General features: G+C 38.7%; 13 protein-coding genes across 13 annotated transcripts; 6 read left to right on the top strand and 7 right to left on the bottom strand.

Moving 5' to 3' along the window:
* Positions 1-193: 193 nt before the first annotated feature.
* Positions 194-3,184, top strand: EAF1 (Eaf1p; the record flags this gene model as incomplete). The annotated part of the gene is made up of 1 exon (XM_002497571.1): positions 194-3,184. The coding sequence occupies one exon, from the start codon at positions 194-196 to the stop codon at positions 3,182-3,184; it is 2,991 nt and encodes a 996-aa protein (XP_002497616.1).
* A 297-nt stretch (positions 3,185-3,481) lies between these two features.
* On the bottom strand, positions 3,482-5,212 carry GGA1 (ubiquitin-binding protein; the record flags this gene model as incomplete). The annotated part of the gene is made up of 1 exon (XM_002497570.1): positions 3,482-5,212. The coding sequence occupies one exon, from the start codon at positions 5,210-5,212 to the stop codon at positions 3,482-3,484; it is 1,731 nt and encodes a 576-aa protein (XP_002497615.1).
* A 658-nt stretch (positions 5,213-5,870) lies between these two features.
* On the top strand, positions 5,871-6,197 carry CNL1 (Cnl1p; the record flags this gene model as incomplete). The annotated part of the gene is made up of 1 exon (XM_002497569.1): positions 5,871-6,197. The coding sequence occupies one exon, from the start codon at positions 5,871-5,873 to the stop codon at positions 6,195-6,197; it is 327 nt and encodes a 108-aa protein (XP_002497614.1).
* Positions 6,198-6,200: 3 nt separating this feature from the next.
* SPC110 (Spc110p) lies at positions 6,201-8,708 on the bottom strand (the record flags this gene model as incomplete). The annotated part of the gene is made up of 1 exon (XM_002497568.1): positions 6,201-8,708. The coding sequence occupies one exon, from the start codon at positions 8,706-8,708 to the stop codon at positions 6,201-6,203; it is 2,508 nt and encodes an 835-aa protein (XP_002497613.1).
* Positions 8,709-8,909: 201 nt separating this feature from the next.
* Positions 8,910-10,034, bottom strand: TRP4 (anthranilate phosphoribosyltransferase; the record flags this gene model as incomplete). Its single annotated transcript, XM_002497567.1, has 1 exon — positions 8,910-10,034. One exon carries the CDS (start codon positions 10,032-10,034, stop codon positions 8,910-8,912), a length of 1,125 nt encoding a protein of 374 aa, XP_002497612.1.
* Positions 10,035-10,144: 110 nt separating this feature from the next.
* Positions 10,145-11,785, bottom strand: CEF1 (Cef1p; the record flags this gene model as incomplete). The annotated part of the gene is made up of 1 exon (XM_002497566.1): positions 10,145-11,785. The coding sequence occupies one exon, from the start codon at positions 11,783-11,785 to the stop codon at positions 10,145-10,147; it is 1,641 nt and encodes a 546-aa protein (XP_002497611.1).
* A 291-nt stretch (positions 11,786-12,076) lies between these two features.
* On the top strand, positions 12,077-14,302 carry EFR3 (Efr3p; the record flags this gene model as incomplete). The annotated part of the gene is made up of 1 exon (XM_002497565.1): positions 12,077-14,302. One exon carries the CDS (start codon positions 12,077-12,079, stop codon positions 14,300-14,302), a length of 2,226 nt encoding a protein of 741 aa, XP_002497610.1.
* A 335-nt stretch (positions 14,303-14,637) lies between these two features.
* On the top strand, positions 14,638-16,581 carry RIM20 (Rim20p; the record flags this gene model as incomplete). Its single annotated transcript, XM_002497564.1, has 1 exon — positions 14,638-16,581. The coding sequence occupies one exon, from the start codon at positions 14,638-14,640 to the stop codon at positions 16,579-16,581; it is 1,944 nt and encodes a 647-aa protein (XP_002497609.1).
* Positions 16,582-16,618: 37 nt separating this feature from the next.
* On the bottom strand, positions 16,619-17,908 carry MOD5 (tRNA dimethylallyltransferase; the record flags this gene model as incomplete). Its single annotated transcript, XM_002497563.1, has 1 exon — positions 16,619-17,908. One exon carries the CDS (start codon positions 17,906-17,908, stop codon positions 16,619-16,621), a length of 1,290 nt encoding a protein of 429 aa, XP_002497608.1.
* A 118-nt stretch (positions 17,909-18,026) lies between these two features.
* Positions 18,027-19,412, bottom strand: DML1 (Dml1p; the record flags this gene model as incomplete). The annotated part of the gene is made up of 1 exon (XM_002497562.1): positions 18,027-19,412. One exon carries the CDS (start codon positions 19,410-19,412, stop codon positions 18,027-18,029), a length of 1,386 nt encoding a protein of 461 aa, XP_002497607.1.
* A 2,138-nt stretch (positions 19,413-21,550) lies between these two features.
* On the top strand, positions 21,551-22,903 carry ZYRO0F09394g (uncharacterized protein; the record flags this gene model as incomplete). Its single annotated transcript, XM_002497561.1, has 1 exon — positions 21,551-22,903. One exon carries the CDS (start codon positions 21,551-21,553, stop codon positions 22,901-22,903), a length of 1,353 nt encoding a protein of 450 aa, XP_002497606.1.
* Positions 22,904-22,952: 49 nt separating this feature from the next.
* YTM1 (Ytm1p) lies at positions 22,953-24,299 on the bottom strand (the record flags this gene model as incomplete). The annotated part of the gene is made up of 1 exon (XM_002497560.1): positions 22,953-24,299. The coding sequence occupies one exon, from the start codon at positions 24,297-24,299 to the stop codon at positions 22,953-22,955; it is 1,347 nt and encodes a 448-aa protein (XP_002497605.1).
* Positions 24,300-24,971: 672 nt separating this feature from the next.
* On the top strand, positions 24,972-25,943 carry FSF1 (Fsf1p; the record flags this gene model as incomplete). Its single annotated transcript, XM_002497559.1, has 1 exon — positions 24,972-25,943. One exon carries the CDS (start codon positions 24,972-24,974, stop codon positions 25,941-25,943), a length of 972 nt encoding a protein of 323 aa, XP_002497604.1.
* Positions 25,944-25,948: the final 5 nt, after the last annotated feature.

Genomic DNA, 25,948 nt, shown 5'->3' with positions numbered 1-25,948 from the left:
AGCTCCACGGTTAGATACGGGAGCGTTTCGCCTTTGTTTTTGTGCTACTTTTCGCCTCTGGTGGTGGTGACTTTTTCCCCCCTGAGCGCGAACTTCGTCGATCGTGACTTTGACGCGGGATAAGGCAAATAATTGTGACCCGGTCAGCGGTACGAAAACCAGGGATTAGCCGCCGAGCTTATTGCCAAGGACCATGTCCTCCAGATCTCCTTCCCCTCCAAGGAGAACGGTTATCAATGGCGGTAAGACAGAAGATGGCGTTGATGCGCAGGTAGAAGAACTGATTAAGATGCGTAATCAAAAATTGATTGAATTATACTGCGTTTCGAGAATGAGTGAACTGCTTGATATTACAGATGAAGCAGCCCTTAAGAGTGAACTAAGCTCATTTCTTGCACAAAACGATATTAAAAAGGGAACAAGATTCCAGGCAGGTACGCTGCCGAAATATGAGCCAGTGGAACAAGTAAAAAAATCAGCACCAGAAATCAAAAAATCTCTTCCTACTAAGGAGAAAGCATCATCCGTCAGTGTACCGAGTAATAACACTGGAATGCAACAATTGCAAGTGCCGAACAGCAACAACAATAACAACAACAGTAACAACAACGGCGATACCACTAATAATAAGAGATCTTTACCTGATTTACATGACTCTCATGAAAAGAGGGTAAAATTAAATCCTGAAAGAGCTTCTCCTCTCTCATCTGCTCCGCCAGCATCACGGCTGCCGCATCCGATGTACTACATGGATCTTAACATTCCTCCAGCGGAGCCTACTCCTGTGGAACCATCACATAAGTACCAAAATCGGCTGATTGACGAAGTTACAAGGAAACCAGTGGAAGAAGGAGATTTTTTTCATGAGAATAATATCAACAGTAAGGAATCCGTTTATTTGTTAACTAAAGATATCGTCCCATCCAAAGTGGCTCAAGCATTACCCTTGGCGGAATTGAAATACATGGTGCAGACTTTGCCTCTAATTAAACTTATTCCCATGGCACATAAGGCTTTGACGACTGATATTATGAATAATGCATTAAATGAAGGAAGAATTACCGTGGTGAGCTCTAGAATAGAGGAGTTGAGACGATTAGGACTTTGGTCTCTTCGGCAACCAAAGCCATTTCTAGATCCCTGGGAAAATGAACCTTCTCATCATAGGACATTAATGGCCGAAGCTAAATGGATGCAAGCTGATTTTAAAGAAGGTCAAGCTTACAAAATTGCAGTTTGCACGACTTTGGCCCAAGCAGTGACAGATTATTGGGCTTATGGAGATGTGTGCTGCGTAAAAAGAGCACCTGTCAGACATTTACCTGTAGATAGTGATCCAACAGAATCGCATGGAACACAAGAAGGTCCCCAAACGGTTGATGAGAACAATTCTAAGATCGATCAATCACAACTTATTGATGAGAAATCACCAAATGAAAAGGATGACGAACCCACAACTGCGATGCGAGAGACCACTGAAGGACCTGATTTGGTCCAAAGTGCGGACGCATCCACGGAGAATGATCCCCATGGAATTATGAAGGATGCTGATTGTGAGAATAAGGATAACCAATTTCTATTGTCTAAGCCGGATTTCTCTGATGAAATTACTAAGGAATCTCACAATGAGGCCAGTGGTGTTAAAAGTGGTTTACAAAAATCAATGGTAGATCCTTACAAATTGACCCTTTCCTTTGATGAATTAAAGCCGCTAGAGCGAACGATGTTACAGAATGTTCCTTTATATACGGGAACGGATCCTGGGGACATAAGTAAAGGGAATCTTCCATTCGTGCCAATTTCTAAGTCGATGGTCACACTTGAAGATGATCACTACTTAAAGATAGTGGAAAGGCAGATAATGGATGAGGAGCAATCGCTGGTACAATTGAGCAAAAGAAGGGGCATGTTTTATGGTAATAGAAGGAGTCACTATCTGAAGCCACCGCCAGCGCCGTCTTTACGGTACCTACAAAATAGGACGCCTACCATTTGGCTCCCTGAAGATGATCAAGAATTGGTGAAAAACATCAACGCCTATGCATACAACTGGGAATTGATTAGTGCACATATGAACTCTAGAACTAGTATGTCGTATGTCTCAAACATTGAACGTAGGACCCCTTGGCAATGTTTTGAAAGGTTTGTTCAATTAAATGAAAAATTCAGCTTTAATGATCTGAAAGGACCTCGAGCTCATAGCGTACAGCAGTGGTTGATAGAGGCACATAAGTTTCAACAACGACAAAACAGGAGGATATCTCCTCTTGGTGTGGGTCCCGAATCCATTCAAAGGGGTCATAGGAGATTGCGTTGGGCAAGCATGTTTGAAGCCATGCGCAAGTGCATTAAGAAACGTGAAAATGCTCCACGTCCAAACCCAACTCAACCTAGAAAGCCATTGGATTGTAAAAACATGAAAGTTCCCACACCTGCTGAAATGTCCCAATTAAAGGCTCAAAGGGACGAAGCCCTACGTAGAGACATTCAAATGAGAAGAAGCTTTAAAAACCGGGCACAACATCAACAGTTCCAACAGCATAAACAACAACTTCCACATCAAGGTGGCCCGACAACTCCAAACATAGGTGCTATGAGAACGGCTTCTCGTGTGAATACGAGTTCAAGTGAGACTCGTTCCAATTCCGGCAGTACTCCGCAGGCGGCAAAGACACCAACAAGTAGACAGGCACTTATGCAAGGCGCACCTTTACAAAGAAAATTCACAGAACGTGATATAATTGAAGGTTATTCGAGAAAAATTTTGGCACAAAAGCCAGAAATTTCATTGGAAACGGCCATGAGAGCCGCTCAGAGTTATTACAGATCTCTAATGGCAAGACAACAACAACAACAGCAACAACAACAGCAACAACAACAGCAACAACAACAGCAACAACAACAACAGCAGCAACAACAACAAGGGCAACAACAACAAGGGCAACAACAAGGGCAAGAACAAGAACAAGAACAAGAAGAACAACAAGAGCAGCGACAGGAGCAGCAACCAAAACCGGAACAAAAGCAGTCGCCCTTACAACAGTATACATTGCCACACGAGGAGAAATCTTCTAAAGACCCAAGTAATTCTCCCAATACAAATAGTAACAAGAGTCATTCTGACTCAAATAGTAAAATTAAATCACCCACTCCGCAAGAGATTCTACAAAGGTATCAAAAATAACGAGGTTATGATAGACAAGGACATCTTCCATTTCATTTCATAAAATATATAATATTATTATTATTATTTTTTTTTTTTTTTTTTTTTTTTTTTTTTTTTTTTTTTTTTGTATATTCATTAAGAAAGTAATATATATCAACACATATTTGGCGACAGGTGTTGAAGGAAGCAGTCTGTGAAGCTCAAAAGGCGATTTTATAGACACACACACCAGCCATCGATAAAATTGTACAGATGCATTAGGGGAAAAATAAAAACAAAATAAAAATCTAAATACCGTTTTGTTTTCAACTATTTCTACACTTTGGGCAAAGTAAAGACGGCTGTCTCTTCGACAGGTTTTCCATCTACGTTATAAGTAACCTTCCATTTCATTTTAACAGCATCTGCAATAGCCTCTGGCGTACCCTCAATATAGGCCTCTTGTGTAACACCTTCATTGATAAATCCACCCAAGGTACTACCAGATTGTGGCAATAGTCTTAATTGCAAATGTTTGGGAACTGCAACTAAATGAGTTAATCCTTGAATAGCAGATACAGAGACATTTGAAAAGAAAAATTTACATTTTATAGTCTGTTTATTGTCTCTGTTAAAAGAACCTTGAATCTTTAAATGATTAGATTGGTGAACAAACACTTTGCCCGAAGGTGCTTGAAAATCACCGAACAGGTCCAATCCACTACTACTCTGTTGGGGAGGTTGACCACTTGAAGTGCTTTGGGAGGAAAGAGTTCCAAGAAGGTCCAAATTGCTATTGCTATGAGAAGTAGCATTACTGGTTACAGGTGGGGCAGGTTGAGAAGAACCCAATTGAATACTACCACCAAGGCCGAAATTTTGTGTACTTTGACCAGAGGAAAGTGATAACTCTCCTAAACCTCCTAGTAAGTCTGACACTGGATCACTATGCGAGTCACCAGCTGAAGTAGGTTGATGAACATTATTACTGTTTTCTGCAGGTTCATCGTCAAAATCTATTAAATTAATCTCTGTCGCTAGAGCACCACTTGTACTATTAGGAGGAGGAGATGAAATGTTACTTGGACGAATCTGTGAAGCTGCACCTGAATCACCAGCTTTCAACAAATCCATTTTTTCTAACAACTGGTTAACAGTATCGTTAAATTTGAGTAAATCTTGAACCAATTCATCATCTTCGTGTTCTTCTTCAATAATGCCTTGAAATTTAGGTTGTGCACCTTTCAAAGCACTATGTAATTCACTTACAGTCTCATTTTTCAAATCTGGAGTATCTGAAGAGCTCAACATTTCATTCAAAAGATCAGCTTTACGTTTTAATTTGTTTAATTCCGTTAAAATGGTTTGTTTAGCTTCTCTAGCATTATCCTCTTTGAAACCAGCCATAACTTTCATCAATTTGTTGGCTTCTCTTAAATCTTCTGGTCTACCACGTCTAATCAATTCTTCTAATTTCGCCGACTGTGCCACTTCTTGTTCCTTTTGAATTTCACTGGGTGTCTTTAATTGATCTGCTGGTCTTAAGACAGCCATATCAGAATCATTAATCTTGGGGAAAATATAACCCTTGTATTTCAATAGTCGATGCATGTCTCTAATATACCCCATATCTTCCTTATAAGAAGCATGCTTACAGATAGTTTGATACCATTCTTCAATTGCAGTAAGAACTAAACGCTGAACTTTAGAGTATCTCATAGGGGGGTGTTCTGGAAATCTCTTTACCAATTCATTTAAAAATTCCTTTCTCGATATTTGTAGATGTAGCGGATATCCACAGTTTTTAACTAAAACGTCCAATAAAGCTAGGGCAAATACTGCAGTGTGTGTATCTCTACTATTAATCAATTTAACAATTGCAATAACCGCATCTCTTGGTGCAGGACCTTGTTTCTCATTGATATAATCTGCAACATCTAAATTCAACGCCAGATCAGGTTCTGGTAAAGAAAGACGACATGAACGTTGAATTTTCCTCAAAAGTGGGTTACCCACGGGTTGTGGCCTGCGAACTGGCCCATCAGTAAGGTAAATACCTTGAGACATGGAAGAATTACTTATTTTACTAGTCCCTTTGCACTTGCCAGTCTTAATCTATAATGATTCCTTGACAATTCTTGTTTACTCGTAGTTCTCCTTTTCCAGCTCGATTGGAAAAATATTAGGGCTTGAAAATGACAGCCATTAGGGCTTGATAGGGTACCCAAAATAGGGCTTAACAGGGCACCCAAAATTAGGGCTTGAAAGCGGCACATATACCGTCTGCTGTTCCTTCATATATATGTGTCTATGTGTATGATAATAAGTTATTATCCACGCCTCGAGGCTGTATACATGCTTTAGAAGTTACCATCCCAATACGATGTCTGTATAGCGAATTCTTGACTACGTTTAAGAAGTAGGTACACTTTCAAACAAAAAAAAGCCATGATTTAATTGAGTAGTCACTAGTGCTCAACATTTTATTTACTTGTAATCTAAATAAACGCGGCCCTCTACTAATTACCTTTACGATATCCCTGATCATATTTCCTCCATAAAATCACCTTACAGGGTTCGAACCCGCACTTAGACTTTGACTTTTAAACTTTCAGCGAATCAAAGGTCATAGGGTAGCAAGTTGAAAGTTACTACCATCTCATCGGTTACAATTAGAAGCATTTAGTTGATTCTCATCGTCTGTTTCTACCCTCCAGGATTTGTCATGAGTCAGGAATCTAATGATGACTCTCTTGGTATAGATAAACTAAGCGTGGATTATGACTATCTATTGTACAAGATTGCAGATTACGTCTCATCAATCGAATTCCAAACCAATCAAATCTGTAAAAGACAAAATGAATTAATCACCAAGGACATAGTAAATGGAATTGTCGATGAAAATATCAAGCATTTCAGAGAAATTTTAACTAAGTGTGAAAAGTTGGAGAATTATTTTGACATGTTAGATCAAATTAATATGATTACAGAAAACTTTAAAACGAGATTAGCGCAAGTGGCTAGAGATTATAAAGAATTGCAAAAGCCCTAAATTTTACCAAGTGATTCTATCATCATCTATTGCCATCTTATTTCTCAAATACCTTATCCTATGTTCATCCCAACGACATCTGACGGCAGTCTGCTTCATACGGACACATGCCAATACTAAAAGGGCTACCGCCTTAAAAGTGGGGATATGGCCCGGTGAAATTAATCCGCTACGAAATCGGGGTCTATACCTGTCATCGTCTAGGACAGTCTTATATGTTCTCGAAGACGGTACGGCGGGTTGACTTATTTCACTTTCCAATTTCAAAAGATCCAATTTGAGATGTTGGGAACTGGCTCTCAAAACACGATTTAAATAATCGTTCATAATCCTCAAATCATTATTATGTTTTACTTCATTGTTATATTTCAATTTGTAATAGTCTAACCGATCTTGTGTTGTTGAACTGGAACGAGAAGAGCTTTCTTGTGATCTGCTGCTACTACCCCTTTGTTCTAACAATTTTCTCTCTAGTGACAAATTCTCGTCTTGCAAAGATTTTAATTCAACTAATAGTCTTTGCTTCATGGTATTATACTTAGTCTTTTGTTCATCATCGTTAATTGCCGATTGTTTTGATTTAAGGTATTCCTTGGATAAGTACTCTAATTTCGAACTTACTCTTTTTAATTCATCCTTATAGCTATCTTTGGAATGTTGTAATTTAATTAGTTTTTCTGCCAAGTCGCCTCTTTCACCTTCTGCAGTTGTCAATTTTTCCTGTAATTTATCAAGCTGTTGGGACAGTTTCCGTTTGACACCGTCTAAATCACCAATTTCTTGTCTAACCAATATATCATTTTCCTTGTTTAGGGCATCACACTTACTCTTCCAAAGCTCTAATTCGCGATCATGGGTCTCTATAAGTGCTACTCTTTCTTCTTTTAAAAGTGTAATTTCTCTCTCCAATTTAGTTCTCTCGAAACCATTCTTCATTTCCAAATTCTGTAGCTCAGATTCGAAAGTTTCTCGACATCTTTCTTCTTCTGCTTGTAATCTTCTTGAACCATCCTTCAATTGTTGCTTACAAAATTGTAATTCCGATTCCAATTTCTGAATCTGTGTTTCTTTATCTTTAATCCTTTGTGACGTACGTTCTGAATTCTTGGTGGTATTTTCAATAACTTGAGTTTGTAACTGTTGGGCAGTTTTACGAGTTTCTTCCAATTGGGTTTTCGTGGTCTGCAATTCTTGTCTCAAAGAGTCGAAAGCCTTTCGATGATTTGAATCTAAGGACTCATTCCTCTGGTATTTGGATTTCCATTCATCACATTCTTTTCTCAAAGCAGATATTCTTTGATTCAAGTTGTGTCTTTCTTCTGTCAAATTTCGAACCTTATCATCCAATGAGGCCTTAGCATGTTTTAATTCACCAATTTCAAAATTGGAGCTATTATTATTCTTAACATTGTCGCGTAGCCTTTCCAATTCAGATTGAATCTTAGCGTTTTCTATTTCCCTGTCTTTTATTCGTGTTTCTAAATGAACTCGATCGTGTGTTAAAGCTCGTACTTCTTTTTCCAAGCTTGAAATAGAGTCTCTTTTCATTTCTAATTGTCTTTCCAAATCTAGCAATGATTGGCTACCCTTGTGATCAAATTCATGTAATTGATTCATGAGTCGTTGGATTTTAGCTCTGTCTTCTTCTAATTCACTTTCTTTATTTACCAGGGAGACGTTTAAATTGTTAACATCAGATCTGAGCATTTGAATTTCCAACTGGTGCTGTTCTTCCTTAGCTCTTTGGTCCTCTTGAATCCTTATAGTTTTGTCCTCTAAATGTGCAACCTCATCTCTGTAAGTGTTTAGCTGTAAAGTGGTCTTTTCCAATTGGTTTTGCACGTATGAAAGTTCTCTCTGACATGCTGTATGATCTACTTCAGTCACAGGCTCTTGTTTGTTTTCGGCGGCATTTGCTTCCACTTGGATCAATTTAGCTTTTAACTCGAGATATTGCTGATTCAAAGTGTAATGTTTCTGTTTCCATTCGTGAATTTCATCTAGTAGCCCAAGACTTTTGGTAAGCTCACCTTGATCCGTAACATTATGCAGAAATTTCAATAATGAATTACATTTTAACCTCAGATTATAATTATCGGTGTTCAGTTTGTGTAGTTGTTCCTGTTGCTCTTTTAAAGGATTGGAAGCAGGCGCATTTTCCTTTAGATTTCCCATTAGATTTTTCACCACATCGTCAGTTTCCTTACCACTATCGTGGGCATTATCGTTATCATTGTCTGCTGATTGTCCATTCAATTGCGGCAGAGTATCATCGAATTGAGAGCTATCGTTAAACATTCTATGCGAAGCAATCGTATCATCTAGATCTGCACGCCTCTGTTTCTTAAAGGGCCCTTCTTCACTCATACCATTTCCATTATTATCATCTTCCGCTACCGTCTGAATGGGAGACCTACTGAGTCTTTTCAAAGGATTCTGTCTGGAATAGCCTATAGGCGTGAATTCTAGGTGCCTGCGACCATTCAAAGAATGATCAGGAGCATCTGCCATTTTGTAAATTCTTATCCAGAGGCACTAAACCTTTGAACAATTTTCTTTTAGTATCTGTTTACGTCTTTGAAGTGAATGTTTATGTTTAGAGAAGGGCTTCTTTGTACCCACGCGAATTGATGAGATGCCCTGCACAGAAACGTTATTCAGACTAAGTGGAAAAATACACTGATTAGTATCTATAACTATGTAATTGATTGGCTAAAACTCGTCTAATTCATTGATGAAATGCTGCAGCGATTGTAGAGCCTTGCCCGAATGGATACTTTGTTCTGCTTGAGCAATACCTTCTCGCCAGTCCTTGTTACCTTTACTTAAACAATAGAGTACAGCTGTATTGAGCAAAATATAGTCATATACAGGATGCCCCTCCTTGCAATGCAGCTTACCGTTTAACACTTCCTCCTTTAACAGTTTAGCGTTAGCCTCAGGTCCCAGGGATTGACATTGCGAAAGTTCATGTTCAGGAAGACCAAACATAGATGGTTCTATTTCGAATACATCTAGTTTACCACTACCGTTTACATGCCAGATGGTTGTTTTACCGATGGGGGACACTTCGTCCAGTCCTACATGTCCCCAGACAACAAAGGTTTCGCTATTAGGGTACACTAAAGCAGCCGCCTTAGCATATTCAGGAGCCAATTCTTTTGAATAAACTCCCAGAACTCTTCTGTTAACATGAGGTACAGGATGAATTAAAGGCCCCAGGACATTGAAAACAGTTGGTATGCCTAGCAACTTACGAATTTTAGATACCAGCCTCATACCGTTATGGAAATAGGGTGCCAGCAGGAAAAGAAAATCGTTAGCGTCCCACAAGTGAGGCACTGTTCTACTATTGACTTTAGAAACATCACATCCTAATTGTGCAATCATATCTCCAGCACCACTATTAGAAGTCGATGCTTTACCACCATGTTTACAGACTTTAAAACCAGGTATACCAGAAGCCACAATAGCAGCAGATGTAGAAACGTTGAACGTGTTTTGACCATCACCTCCAGTGCCTACAATATCAAGAACTAAACCATCTTCCTTACCACTCTCTAACTTTACTTTATCGGAATACACTAATACCGCTCGAGCCGCCTCCGCAATGTATTCTGCCTTATGATCCAAACCAGTAGTTCTCAACGCTGTGAGAAAACTACCTATGACAACGTAGATGTTCACCTCTTGCCCTTGATCCTTACTCTCTGACTCCAATTCTTCGAGCAATTTTAGTATGATAGATATAGCTGCATGTAGATCACTTGGAGACAAAGTAGGAGGTTGCGCAAGTAGCTTCTTGGTATAAGGTACCAAGGAATTAATATCAACCATCGGGGCGTTATTCACTTTATTCACAACTCTGTTCCATAACTATTACCATTATTCGAGACTTTTTTTTTTTTTTTTTTCAACTTATGGTTTGAAAAATTTTTGATGAAAATTTAAGCTCTATGACTTGGAAAAGTAGAGCTTACAGCACCTTGCAAGTCAGCTTGAAACCTTCTTCTTCGCACTTCGATGGCCTGCATCTCATGCTGGTAGATTTTGTAATTCATGTAGTACTTTTGCTGCAGCTTTCGAAGCTGTGGTAGTTGTTCCACACACAGCTTTTGGCACAGTTTATCGTTGAATTGAGCTAGGGGTTGCAAGTATTCGAAGCTACGTTGTAGATCCTTAACCTTATCCAGCTGTTTACTAATAGAGTCCTTAACGGCAGCTGCAGTTGGCTGTTGCCATTGTAACTCTTCGGAATCTACCGACACGTCTTTCATCTTGTGCTCTACTTGATCCATGAAATATGACGCGTCCGTAGGTTGCATAAATGGTTCTTTGATCATGTAAGATGCTGATAGCTCATTAAACGTTTGCCCAAAGGCATCCTTTGGATGTTGAATGAAATCTGGGGCTCTCATGCGAAGACAATCCATGTGAAGTGGACGGAGATCTGATTCATTAGCGGTATCATCTTGTGCAGGAACCACAGCCTTCTGTTCTTCTTCTGCGTCTGTTTTAGTTTCTTCCTGCACCTCTTGCGCATCATCCTGCTCATCTTCATCTAGTACAATTTCGAAATCATTCTTAGGAGCCGGCAATGATGCAAAGAGTTGGGATAGAGTTTTATGAGGCTTTACCACCGTTTCCACAGGTTCAGATTCATCCACATCAGGACCTGCTAACAACGCCCGCCTGTTAGCCCTTATAGCTTCAGCCGCGTCGTCCTTAGCACCAGGCTCCGGTAACTGCAATTTAGGCCTTTTGAATTCAGTAGTCGTAAGGTTAGCTTGCTTAGCACTGGATTCAGGCTCTCTTTGCCTTTTACCAACAGCACCTTTACGGTCTTCTTTAAGCCCCCTAAGAGAAACTCTTTTCTCAAAATTAGCAACATCCCTAGCCATGCGTTCATCCTCGTGAGAAGTATCGTAGATACCAGGCTGTGGCTCCTGTTCGTATGCCACGTCCTCATTGTAATCAATTTCAGTCTCGTATCTCTTACGTGGTTTCTTAATAGTTGTTCTTTCACCCGCTTGTTTTAATTCACGTCTTTTCTGTAATTGTGCAATTCTCTTAGACTCCTCCAACATCCGTTCACGTATCTTCCTAGTAGCTTTCTTTCCCTGAGTATTGAGCAATCTGGCTCTTGCCTCCGCTAACATCTCTCTTTCTTCATCCTCCAATTGAATACCATCTGGTCTTGCCGCTTGGGTCTCTGCATTAGGGTATTCCAATTGCAACGACGATGCAATGCCAAATTCACTGTCAGCCTCTAGTAGCTGATTATATCGGTCAATGCACACCTGTGCAGTTCTACCCATTGCATCCGCAATGGTTCTCCATTGATTTGGTAAACGTCTTGCCAACTGCAACAATCTTGCATCTTCCTGCCTCGTAAAGTCATGGAAATTTAACCTGGGATTCAAATACTCGTCCCAACGAATCTGACACTGTCTAGCACTCTTATGCTGTAGCAACGATGCTATTTTACTCCATTGATGGGTACCGTACTTTTGTATAGCAGCTTTCACGATCTGATCCTCTAAATTCGTCCAAACACCTGCCTTACCATTATTCGAACTCGCTGACATCTTCTAAAGCACCCAATCAGCCATATAAAACCTCCTTTACCACTTTTTTAGCTTATCAATAAGTTGCTCATCGCATTTTTTCTACTGTTAATTTCACTTCATCATTTGCTAAGAAAATTTCACGGTACAGGTATTAAAAGAAGAGACCGAAATTTGCTTAGCAATTGTATAAACACTTACAAATAAGCAATCACAAGAGATTTGAGCGCTTTAAAGAAGATTTCCAGCTGTTTAGAGGCCTGGAAATTAATCTTTGACATCTGTTTTGGTGCTATCTACCCTTGACTTTGAATGAGGATTTTTTCTCCTAAGCATCAGAAGCTGGTAAATCAATGCTATCCATCGGGTAGGACCCCGGATAAGAAACCTAAGTCATCTGAGACTTCTTATCTGCTATACTATGTCAGTTCTAGACGTAGTAAACTGGAAAAAGTGAGTACATATCTCGTTAAAAGGACCAATGTTGACTTAAACCATCGAAGGGTAGGCAATGTTGCTGTTACATTAGAAATAATGCATGATATTGTAGAACATTGCAAAGAGAATTTAAACATCTTTGTAAAAGATTTTTTGAACATTACAATTAAGATTTTGACCAATAATAACTTCAACAATGATTCAAGTATTATTGAATTGGTTGAGCGGACCTTTGCCAGCATTTGTCGTAATGTGGATGGTGCAATGAGTGGTGGTGATGCTGAATTTATTAAGTTGTACTCATCTTTTGAAAAATTATATTTCGATGTGGCTAGAGAAATCCTGGATAACGATGATTTGTTACTCAAAGGTTGTATCGACATTTCATATACAACGGACCTAGCAAGTAATCCACAAATTAATCATTTCCTCCCCCGTTCAGTCATATATGCTTTGGAAAAATTCATTGAAAGAAATCCCCGTTACAGTGCCCTTGATTTAGGTACACCAACAGATCAAAATATTACAAAGAGCCTAAGCAAAGTGCAGACTAGGACTGCTGCCCTAGACGACATTTATAATACAAATGCAGATTTATCCGTCAAGACATTACAAGCATATTTCACCACTACAGAGACCGATAAATTGACTTTGGCAATAAAAGCACTGTTAGATTTTCTACAACGTTCCCCTAACAAGGACCTATTGCAGTTCATTTGCAACGGTATACCTGTCCAATTAAGATACATCGTGGTAGTACTGTTAATTAGACACTTGACAGATCCAGGAACTAAGGCTGATCCCATAATTAGTTTGCGATTAATCTCCAGTTTGCTCGTTTCAGATGTTAGCATTGTTGGTTTGAGTATTATGGATATGATGAGGAAAATTTTGAAATATCAACTAGATAATTTAGCCAATGTTAACGTAGTAAATCAATGCCGTAAGACGATTGCCGATTTAAACAATAAGATCTACTACAGAGGTCAGACTGCAGATATGCTATTTGAATTAGAATTAAAACTTCAATCCACTAAAGATGAATCAGAAAGAGCTGTATTAATTGAAGATGTCGATGAATTGCTCACACATATGGGTAAACCATGTGTTGGATTAGAATTGTTCCTCAATCTGGCACCTTTCATGGACTCCAATGGGAAACTGAAACTTTTCGATGCGGTAGACGATCGTTTCTCTGGAGGTAACCTATTGTCGCAATTATTCGGAATGATTAACGGAATGGAAAATGCAGTAGATCAAAAAGTTTTAATGCATCTGGTCTTTCAAAAGTATAAAAGTTTGGCATTACTTTCAGGTCTCAACTATTTCACAGAAAATGTAGAAGAGCCTACAAGAGCATATTATCTTTACCATTGGGAAGCTGCAACTTTTCTCAAGATGAACAATTATAAAGCCCAAGTGGATTTAAGATGTAAAAATCAAACACTTTTCAATAAGGACGAATTGATTGGTTTCTATTCCGATGAAAAGATTAACAAATACTCTCAAAAAGGTACACAAATTCTTGTCTCCAATCCTCATAATTTGTCAACATCAGATCTATTCTCTGATTTGCACCCACAGCGTATGAACAATTTTGCTGAAGTGAATGGTTATAATAGAGATTCGATGAATGGTACTTTCTCCGGTAATGACAGTACCAGAGCTTCCATCACAAGATCATTAAACGGTAATGGTCCTGCGGATTTACTTTCTTGGAGAGGTATAAAGAGTTCAGCACCAAAGGTAACCGATTTAAAGAGAGCTATTTCATCCCCGAAGAAAAATATTGCTGCAAGGTCAAATACAATGCGTGGATCTCAATCCGTCAAGTCTAAGGTTACGAATATAACGTTTTTGCTGAATGAGTTAAGGAATAATGACGATGGAAATACCAGCCACATAATGCAACCTGATGAAGATCGGCCTTCGGTGCTCGATAGAAACGATGTGGACACGTCTTCATCTACAAGAGTTACACCACCTCCAACACGTCAAGATTATAGTGAAGCTAACCTATCCAATGTAGACCAAGAGAAATTCCAAGACGCACAAGAGGAAGTTGATTTAACTAATTCTACAAATGGAATTGCTGCCTAGTCAGTTTTGTTGTGTTGTGTGAGAGGGATATAACAGCAGTAGACAAGGGAAATGTTAATGACTAGTGTAATATGTGTGTGATTAATTCAATGATGACTTTATTTTCATTATTATTATTTTCTTCTTTTCTTCTTCTTCTTCTTCTTATCATTATTATTTTGTTCATCTCTACCACTTTTTTAAATAGTAAATATTTCACTATTCGATAGTCTGTAAATTTTAATATCAACCTTATCTTCATGTACTAGTTACTTGCTCTTCTTATCGAACCGAGAGCGTAAACTCAGGTCGTGTTCAATTTATAGAGGAGCTAAAAGCTGAGACATCGCTAGAAGATGACAGATCTTCTGTGTATTCCTCAGAAACGTACAACAGATGCTCGTCTGAAAGATCAGCTGGCTAATGCCATTGAGTCCACGTCATATCAAACTGCTTCGTTCTTTGACGCTGAATTGAATAAAATCGCCTACTTAAGAGAAAGTATATCTGACCCTGAACCTTCTAAGACAAAGCTACGAGATTTACAAGAGTATCTGCTGTGTTTAGAAGAGATTTCCAAGAAATTTCCCAATGATCAAATTCAATTTACTTGGTCCAATCCATTACTTCAAAAATCAGATGGTACATCTGAATATTCCCTGAAATTTGAAAGGCTGAACATTTTCTACAATATTGGTTCACAGTATTCCATATTAGCTCTGGAATCCAATGATGGTTCATCTCAAGCTCTCAAAACAATGTGTCTATATTTTCAGTACAGTGCTGGATGCTTCCAATACATTATAAGGCATCTTAACGATTGTGAAGAGCCCGTTTTCGATTTGAATAGCGGTCATGCTCTAGTGAATATCATGTTGGCACAGGCTCAAGAATGTTTTTGGTTTAAAGCTATTCAGGATGGACACAAGGATTCTCTTATTGCCAAATTGGCAAAACAAGTTTCAGAATACTACGAGGAGAGTTTAAAATTTGGACGCAAATCTCAATTGATTCGTAATGATTGGTGTTTGCATTTGGAATCTAAAGCTAACTACTTCACGGCCGTTACATATTTTAGAAATGGGTTATCACTAGGAGGGAAAAGAAATTATGGCGCTCAAATCAAATCTCTAGAAATGGCTTTGGAATATTTGAGGAAGAGTGATTTACCATCAAGAGCTGATTTTTCAGTGAAAATCGAAGAATCTCTCAAGGAAATTCAAAGAGACAATGATTTTATCTATTTGCAGACGGTACCTTCATATATCGATCCTGTAAAACCGGCACCCATGGTCAATGCATCGCCTGTGGAAGCATTTATACCAAAGGATTCTACCCCCATATTCAAAGACTTGTTGCCTATTGGTGTTTTGGATGCATGCTCTGCTTATAATGAGCGCCAAGAAGAGTATGTGAAGCAATACGTTGTCAATCCGCTTTTGTCATTGAATAAGTTGCTTTATGAAAGCTTACCCAAATTTGAATTACCTCCGAATTTAAAGAATATTTCTGAGCACGAATTGGAATCTTATGAACTATCATTAAATGATCTTAAATTTAACAGTAATAACATCGAGGTGCAAATTTCAGAGATAGATCAAATTTTAAGACAAGAATCAGAAACTGACTCTAATTTAAGATTGAAGTACGGAACCATAAATTGGGATTCAGTTCCCTCTGCAAATGTTAATACTGCATACTACGAAAAATTACAAAAACTAAGAGAATATTTGAATCAAGGAAGGAAAGTTGATGAAGAAACATTTTCACTGTTCCGTGTTATAGACAAGAAACTAATTACCTCACCAATTAAATTTCCTGAGAGTAACTCACCATTAGTTAAACAAGTAGGTAATGTTACGAGATCAAGAGAAAAATATGCAAAGGAGGTGGAATCTAAGTCTACAGAACATAGATTATTGCCTCGGATAATATCGGAGTATAAGAGAACTGGCGAGACTGAATTCGAAGCATTGTTTTTGGACCATTTGAAATTTTTCGATATCGATATCAAGTATGTGCAGCATCAAAGGGAAGAAAATAAAAGGCTTTTGAATCAATTACAGTCACAAGAGGATGACAGTGGCACTAAAAGGCTAGATCCAGCTGCATTGTATGTGGAGGATTTACAATATTCGTTAAAACTTTTGGAAGATGTTAAAGGGAACTTGGGGGATGGCGCTAATTTTTACCGAAGTCTTCATAAATCAGCAAATGAGTTGTTATATGAAGTGCAAAAGTTTGAAAATGCAAGGAGTTTAGAGAGATCATCCATGGAATCTAAATTAAATTCACATTAAATAAGTAATTATTTACATGCAATTCACTCAGCAATCATTAATGCTCTTTTTCATCATCATTAACACCTTTTTCAGCCTTCCATTTTTCGTAAGCGGCTTTTCTCGCACCTTTAGTGAGGTTTGACCTATGTCTTCTACTTTTCAAATGGATTTGCCAATTTGTCTCACCAATGGCTATAAGTTCCTTATCCTGCTGGTCGCGACAAACAGTACACACGTACTGTTGCCAATCTCGTTGACTTTTATCTTTTGTTTTCCCAATATCTAGCAATCCCTTTAGTCTTTCAGGCGCGCGTATATCTTGAATTGGTTTATTTTCAAAGAATTGCCTTGTAATGTTTGTAGATCGTACTAATACTTTTTCGTGCCACTGTGATAAATCAGATGCATCCAACACATAGACGTCTCCGTCCACATCTGGTATTAACATTTTCCGTATCCATTTAACTTGTTTCTTAGCATATTGTCGCGTATGGATCTTCATACGTTCAACCCCATCTTCTATCTTCATATTTTTTTTCTCGTCTATCAACCATGGTAGAAATTCTTTAAATCCAATGACTTGCCAAACACCATTTTCACATTGTTCTATGGTATATTTGTTATTTTGGAAGTATTCGTACAGTTCCTTGATCTCTTCCATAGCACCTGTTTCTAACATTTTGTCTACACGGTCATCTAATCTCTGTTCTAGTGCATCTGAATCGCTATAAAGCCAGAGAAACAGCGTATCGTATCTCAATGAAATTTCTTGTTCTGCATAGGTCTCACTAGGTTTTTTCCCAGATTCATAATAAATTTCTAACATCCTTTGTACCCTTCTCGTGTCATTAGGGTGAAATTTGGTAGCAATTGCTGGATCGTGCATTTTCAGAGTATCATAAATGAGTTGACCATTTCCCGAATTGAGCAGTTCTCTTTCTTCCTTAGTGACGTCCCTTTGGATAGATTTAACATGTTTGTTAAATAGCACTTGCAAGTAGTAATGTGTACCGCCTACGACGATTGCTAGTTTTCCTCGTTGGTGGATATCCTCTATAGCATCTACACACTCTTTTTCAAATCTGTGTAAATAGTACTCCTCCGACCAATCCACATGGTTAATAACATGATGAGGAATACCATCTCTTTCTTCAATTGGGTGTTTGTTAGTGATAATTGGTAACCCTTTATAGACCTGCATGGAGTCCGAGTTGATCACTTCACCATTAAACTTTTTAGCCAGCTGGATAGACAGCTGTGATTTACCTACACCTGTAGTACCAGCAATGACTACTACCTTCCCTGGAGAATTAACAAACATCTTCTTCCAAAGAGCTCTAATCATGCCCTAGTCCTATCACTAATCGACCAAAATCTTTGCACAAGTCGACCTATCTCACTTCACCTCATCTCATCTCGGTGAAATTTTCATTTTCATAAAAGCCCTCCTTACACCACAGCGTTCAGAAATCATCATCGCCAGAATCCTCATCGTCATACCAACCGTATTCATAAGTGGCCGCAATTGTCCCCAAATTATCTACCAGTTCATCACCATCTGGAGCTGATCTTAGGTATTTGGAGGCCACATCACGCCAGTGGAGGAAAACGTCTCTTGATTTCTCCGTTGTTGATAACTGCAGATCAAAAGAATTAGGGCTTTGAAATTGTGGGGGTACTGTGTCACTGGGTAAAAATTCAGTGGTTTGTAAAGTTCTCGGGTTTGGTGTTGAGTTAGTAGTAGATCCTCTTTGAATTAAACATTCTGAAAAAACGTGTGGATCTTTGTGACCGTTTCTGAAAACCGGATAGTCATCAAAGAAGGAATAGTTGTAGTCAGAGTTTTCGAAGATTGAAGAAACAAATTTTCTAGTTTGATCACTTACGCCTACGCAGTCTTGTAAGTGAGTCATAGATTGCATTTTTTCACCCTTTTGTTCGAAAAGACTATTGACACTATCCAATACTCTAACTGTCTGACCGGCTTGCTCCCAATCCGACAATGATTCATCTAATCGTAGTGGGAAAACCAAATCTGCCTCCTCATTGCAAACCACGCTTGATTTCATTTGACGTTCCCAGTGTGGTAGAAGGGCCCTATTCAGCCCTTTCAGTTCGCCCTTGTAATAATTCCATGCAAAAATTGTTGTCTTGGGTAATTCATTACGTAATTCCAGTAACATTGCAGAGGAAAATCCGCTCCATGCGCTATCAAGACTACTCATTAAGTTCAGTCCCTGTAAAGTATCGCATTGTTCCAATTGCCTGTGTAAATTCCCATCAAAGAACTCTTGTAAATAATTGTCATCAAATTCTTGTACCCCTAATTCGTAGCTACCAAATTTGTGTACGTCTAACCCTTTAAAGTCAGGCAAATTGGGTTTCGACAAGTCATGATGCCAATCCTTCAGATTGTTGAAAGTTGTGGGGTCATAAATCAGTTTAGAATAATCTGACCAGTACTTTGCCATTTCATTGTTTAACTGCGGGATTGGCGTCGCACTATTATCCAGTGCTTCTTGGTACTCCGACCTAGGAACCTTGGAACCTGTCAGCATAACATTCTCATTCTTATCTTTCTTGGCATCATCGGAATAAAAATAATCCTCTGGTTGAACGTATTGATATGTCCCTAATGATCCATTACCACCTTTAGATTCCCAAATAAGTGCCCTAGGAGAAAACGAAACCGTTTGATTCAGCTTGTCGGTAGATGGATTCAGGTGTACGCTGAATTCATTGTCTTTGTATCTCTTCTCATCGTATAATTTCTTCTCTTGGCAATTGAAAAACTGTGTGGACAAATGATTACAACGATGTCCGGCTGAAATTGATATCACTTCGTGCATTGGTAATCCTTCGTAGCCTTAAAAAACCTACTTTGAAAATGGCTCTTGTTTTGATATCCATCTTATCTCATCGCTCTTTTTTAACATTTTTTCATTTTACTGATTATTCTTGCCTACGAGATGCAAGACTTCGGAATTAACAAACTTAAACCCGTTAGATGCTGCCCATATTACTGCACAATTAGACAAAGACTCCTTCCATCTCATCCCATACCAGAAGAGCATGAAAATACTGTCAATCGAACCATTTAGCTCATAGGCGATTACTCAGCTACTGGTAGTAGAGTTCTTTTTCCTCGGCAATAAGAAATTTATATAGACACTTTGGGCAGCTTGTTAGTCTTGGATCTAGCGGTAGCTGTTTCACTAGTGATAGTAATAACCAGGATCAAAACCATATTCTTGCAAAAATGAGAATCTTGATAGAAATAGCCGCAAGACGGTTCGTGCCAATGAAGGACAACAGTCGAAGGAAAAGTTAATGAAGGTTTATATTCAGATCTAGCTTTAGATTTAAATGGAACTGACGAGAGTTCAGAATTTTGTTTGGACTCAGAACCAGTAGCTTGAGATATGGCATGATCTTGATCAAGTGATTAATCCGCGTAACTGTTCGGTATGGGAAATGGTATACTGCTGGTGTAGCTGTGCTACCGTGCTTTGTATATACTATAGGAACATCCCTGTAGGTGTCCGCAATGCGTGAATAGTTAACTATCACTTTTCTCAGACTTTTAGCAGTGATAGAAGCCTTTAGAGTGAGTTCTTTGGACGTAAACCCGTTTATATGGTTTCGTTACCACTTCCAATGCTGTTCACCATGAGGATTGTACTTTCTAATGGGCACATGAGAAATACCATAGCAGTAAAAATTTTTCCAGGAGCTGCTGCAACGGTTGCTTCTGGTACCATTATGGATATGTTAGATTTCAATGAATGTTTAACCGCCATGGCATTTTTTGCTTATTATCAGTTTTAGGTCCTATGATGGGTCCGATACTGCCGCTGGAGCTAGAGATTTCCCCAGATAAACTTTAACACCAACCCATTGTCCGTCCTATAAAGATGCTTTTGGCAGAACTTATTGTTCTACTGGTAAGCATCTATGTGACATTTTCATTGCAATCTTATTTGCATCAAGTAACCTATACAGGGATTTGAATGATGATTTATCTACTTGCCATCTATCGATATCTGCGTTGGTATTTGGATTGGCATATTCTTCTACCTATTACCAAAAGCTCCTGAAGGTTCACCTCCTATAAAATCACTTTTCTCAAACAATTCGGTCCTTTAGAGACCTTAGAAATCCTGTAACTTTAGAATTATTACTAGTTGTCTTCAAAAGATTCTTAGTGGAATGCCAATTGGATCTGTGGCCTCATCAATTGCCCTGTTTTGCCAAGTATAGATTTCTAGACATATCTTGCTCTTGAGGGTTCCTATTGCGATTGATGTTCCACTTGGGTATGGTCTCATATTGTCTTTAGAGTTATCAACTATTTCACGCTGTCATATCATTAATGATGACTTCATGTCTCGCGGCAAATAATATACCTAAATACATCACTTCGAGTGCTCATAATACGGATGTACGAAGTGTTGGAACTCGGAGGGTTTGTATTCTCTTTGCCCTAGTGTGTGTAATTATGCTATCAATCACTTGAATATTCGGAAATTAGGGGGATAAGGAATAGATCATAATTTGGGTTCGCTGCAGTGGTTAAAAAGAATCAATTGGAAAGCCCCAAGCAGGCAGAAGTTTGAATATAATATGAATTGATTGACACTGATTGACATTCGCGTCTGCGAGACACTGCAATCAGTTCAATTCTGTTTACTATGGAGACCAAACACTCAAAATTTCAACGAATCTGAATCAGGATCTAGCTTCAACTAGCTCTAGCTTCAACTAGCTCTTCCATCTAGTATCGCTCTTTCTTCGTCCTTCCAATTGCCATCGTTACGGTTGTTATGTGTATAAACATAAACATATATATGTGTACGCCCCATAGTCATCTAGTTTTCAAGATTCAAATCTGAGAAAAGATTGCTTTATCAAAACATAATAGAAGGGCAGAAGCACACAAATAAGGAACCCTTGTCCTTTGGAAATACGGAGTCTTCTTTCGATTGGCATGGGAGTCTCGACGTCAAGTCTTCCAGCAATTGCGTTTACCATATTGGCAGTAATTATGAGTTTTCTGAGGAAATACAAACCGTTTCAAAGTTGGTTTATCGCAAAGCTCGAGAATTCTTTCGTAGATCATTTCACATCAGCAAAGCAACTAGTAGTAAATGGTGATTTTTCGTTGACAAGAACTTCCAAGAATTTCAAAACTGCTGGAGATACTACTCTGTATGATTTATCTAAGGCGCTATCACATTTGAGTGAATACCTAGTTAGAGCGCAGGGGCAAAATGGTGTTATATTTCAAAGAACTAAAGAATTGCCACCAGATGTTAGGGATCAATTGAAGACGTTGAGCTATTTTTCCAAGATTCAAAATGTCAATATCAGCCTTCAAAACAATTATAAGGTGGTGGAATCGGTTATCAGGTACGTACTGGAGCAATTGATAAAGAACAATGCCAATAATTTGGAAAAAGGGCTAAGAGATCAATTGAAAGCTACGTGCTTGGAATTTGGCTATGTACTGAGTGAGAAGAATGAATTATGCAAAAATTCTGATAATACAATCGTTGCAATGTTAGAGTCCAATCAATACAGAGTTTCTGAAGCGATTTCACATCTATGTCGTGATTGGAGTCCCAACTTTAGATGTGAAAGGGAACCTTTTAATCAATTTTTCAAAGAGAGAATATTATCTTTAGGGCTCCCAGAAGATGAAAAAGTACTTATTTTAGTTCCCGGTGCAGGTGTAGGTCAACTTTCTCATTTTTTGGCTACGAATTTCCCACATTATGCAGTAGATTCTATTGAATGGTCTGCATTAATGTACATCTGTGGTCAATTTGCCCTTGGGTATGGTAAAGATGTCGAATTGAGCCCCTTTGCATTACGTTATTCAGGTCAATTGGATTGTGCGAGGCAGATTAGAACAGTAGAAGTGCAATTAAGCGAAGTGAGGAGATCCTCGAATTTAAGATTTCATTGGGGTGATTTCTGTGAGTTTATCCCAACTGAAGATCATTATGATAGCATTGTTGTTTGTACAGAATTTTTCATCGATACTGCAGAAAATCTATTTGAATACTTCGAAACCATCGAACGGTTCAAAAATCGATGCAACAACCTGCACTGGATTAATGCCGGTCCTTTAAAATATGGTACAAGACCGTTAGTACAATTAAATGCTATGGAGTTGAATAAATTACGTCAACTAAGAGGTTGGAAAGATATACACGAATCAAACGTTACTGATTACAATCATCCACTGATAGGATACTTAACGGATTATGGATCTTTATTCCAGTGTTACTACGGAGCACTAAAATTTCATTCTACCTTTGCCACAGATCGGAAATAAAAAATATTGTACTATTAATATGGCTTAATTATATTCAATTTGGTTTAATTTAATTCTTATAAATGTTGTCACCCTTATTTATCTGTAATTTCCTGTCCTGACCACCACTAATGATCCCTACGTCTTGTGCCCACTTCACAGCAAACACTTTATCATTAACACCTTTTTGCACTGATGGATCCTGTCTAGTAATAGTATACATGGGTGAATTAGCTCTAATGTCCCAAACTTTAGCAGTACCATCGTGAGAACCAGAAACGAGCATGTACTCATTTTCAGGACAAGTGTCTAATGAAACGACAAAATTCTTGTGTCCTAGAAGTTGCTGTTGAGTAATCTTTGAACTTGAATTAGCACGGAAATCATGTAGTGTGATGTGTCTAGCACTTGAACCACACGCCAGTAAATGTAAACTTGGTAGTTGGGCCAACGACAAAAGCGAATAAGAAGTAGTTTTTGTATCCACACAACGAGATGTAACCAAATCCCAAGTCTTTACTGTATGATCTTGAGAAACAGAATAACCAACGGTGTTATCTCTGGCGTCAAACAATGCTTGTTCCACGGGTGCTTGATGAGATTCCAACAGTGATAATGGTGCTCTTCTTCTAATGGATCCATCTTTTAACGCTAGTTTTCTTCTCTTTCTAGCAGCGGTGGAAACCTTGTTTTCATTACTGTTGATCAATTCCTCCATGGGGTCCACGTTATTCATTTCCTTGTAGTTGGTAGACCAAAGCCCAAGACTGTTATCATAAGAAGATGACAAAATTCTTGCATTATCAGAGACATCCACGGAGACCACTGGTCCTTTGTGACCTTCTAAGATGGCTAAAGTTTTACCTTCTTCTACATTTTCATCATCCGTAGCGGTAGAGTCATTTTTCGTTTTCCAAAGACGTAGAGTTCTATCGTTACCGGCAGATACAATTCTTGTATTAGAAATGTGTTTCACAGAACGTATAGCACCAGCATGACCACTGTATTGTTTGTCCACTTTACCTGAAAGGTTCCAAGTACGAACGATACCATCATAGGATCCACTAATGATTCTTTGATCACCCATGTCGATAGAACTAATCCAGTCCTCATTGTTGAAACTAGCTAAGTATGATGGTGGTAGAACAGCTCTTGCATATTCAACGTTTAGTAGTGTTTCGCTGGATAGTCCCTTCTTAGTCAAGTAATCTTGTAAAGAAGAGCGTAGCAATTCACCATCAACTAAGAAATCGAAAGGCACTGGTTTCTCTGATTGCAATAGATGGTTGACAATCTCTGATAGACCAAATCTTTTCAGCGCAATAGGTGCGTACACAGGTGTATCTTGAACGTGTAGGGACTCATCTTTCTCCCTAGTGAAAAACCTAAGCTTTACTTGAGACTTATCAGCAGACATTGGAAAATTACCAGAGCTTTGACTAGAGTATTTCTTGTGTCTTACCGTTGAAGTTGAAGTTTTTTTTCTTTTCACTCTTGAGAAGAGATGAGATGAGATGATATGCGATGATATGCGATGAGCTCAAAATTTTCACCTAAATAATAGACTTTCGAGACTGATCAATCAAGATACGTGCATACATACTAGCTAAAAGAACAATTACTACGGAAGCTACGAATAATAAGACTACTAAACTACGTTTACTACCATATAGATGTCTCACTCGCGCAGTTACCCACCAAGACCACTGAATTGTCATTGGAAGGTATGAGGTAACGCTCATGAGATAATTTCTTCTTGCCTTCCTTTCCCCTCTATTCACCTACATCTACAGAGGTGGTAGAGCTGATTGAGAAGGCATATTTCGTATCGGTGAGTTTAAAACAAGATATAAAAGGTGTTAGTAAAAGAGTTCTATTCCATCTCGACAAATTCGGCTCCTTTTATAGTCGTATTTTGAAAAAAAATTTTCGGAATAACTTCGTATGATTATCATCGTGATGAAAAATTCGTCATTGAAGACACGATGGAATAACTCCTAAGCATTGTTGAACTGTTCATTCGAACAGTATGCAGCGTTTTCTATAGATATTCTCTCTAGCCTTGTAGTCATAGTACGTTTAATATCCCATGGCATCTTCTGTACCCGGACCTTTAGCACTTCCAGATTCTCGTTGGAATCTCTCCACGTACTGGGGGAGAGTACGTCACTGTGCTGAGATTTCTGATCCCAGCATGCTGTTTACTACGGATGCTGATCTCCAGAGAGCTCGTGGTATCATTAGTAGTTATCGTAATGGCGAATTAAAGAGTACGACTTCCGAATTTTGGAACGCCAAAAGACAATTGGATTCTACGGTGCATCCAGATACTGGTGAAACCGTTTTACTACCGTTCCGTATGTCATGTTGTGTTTTGTCAAATTTGGTGGTTACCGCTGGTATGTTGACACCAAATTTGGGGACCATGGGTACTCTTTTCTGGCAATGGGCCAATCAATCTGTTAATGTAGCCGTTAATTCCGCCAATGCGAACAAATCACACCCAATGTCGATGTCACAGCTGGCCACTAACTATACAGCTGCGGTGACAGCTTCTTGCGGTGTGGCTATTGGTCTTAACAAGGTAGTACCGAAGTTGAAAGGTATTAAACCTCACACGAGGTTGATTTTGGGTCGTTTGGTGCCATTTGCCGCTGTAGTCACTGCCGGTGTGGTTAATGTGTTTCTAATGAGAGGAAATGAGATTAAAAAAGGTATTTCAGTTTACGATCAAGAGGGACAAGAACTTGGTAAATCTAAAAGGGCCGCTATGATGGCCGTTGGTGAAACTGCATTGAGTAGGGTCATCAATGCAACACCAATCATGGTTATTCCACCATTATTGCTAGTCCGTTTACAGCGCGGATTACTACGTGGGAAATCTTTAGGATGGCAAACTGCTGCTAATTTAGGTATTATTGCCGCAACTTCATTTACAGTTCTTCCCTTGGCGCTTGCGGTTTTCCCTCAAAGACAGGCAATTCATCTGAACAGATTAGAACGTGAATTGAGAGGTGACCATGATGAGCATGAACTAGTATATTTTAACAGGGGTATGTAGTGCTT

This window comes from Zygosaccharomyces rouxii (genome assembly GCF_000026365.1).
Source record: "Zygosaccharomyces rouxii strain CBS732 chromosome F complete sequence".
NCBI classification, from domain to species: Eukaryota; Fungi; Ascomycota; class Saccharomycetes; order Saccharomycetales; family Saccharomycetaceae; genus Zygosaccharomyces; species Zygosaccharomyces rouxii.
This window is presented reverse-complemented; position numbering and strand designations above follow the sequence as displayed.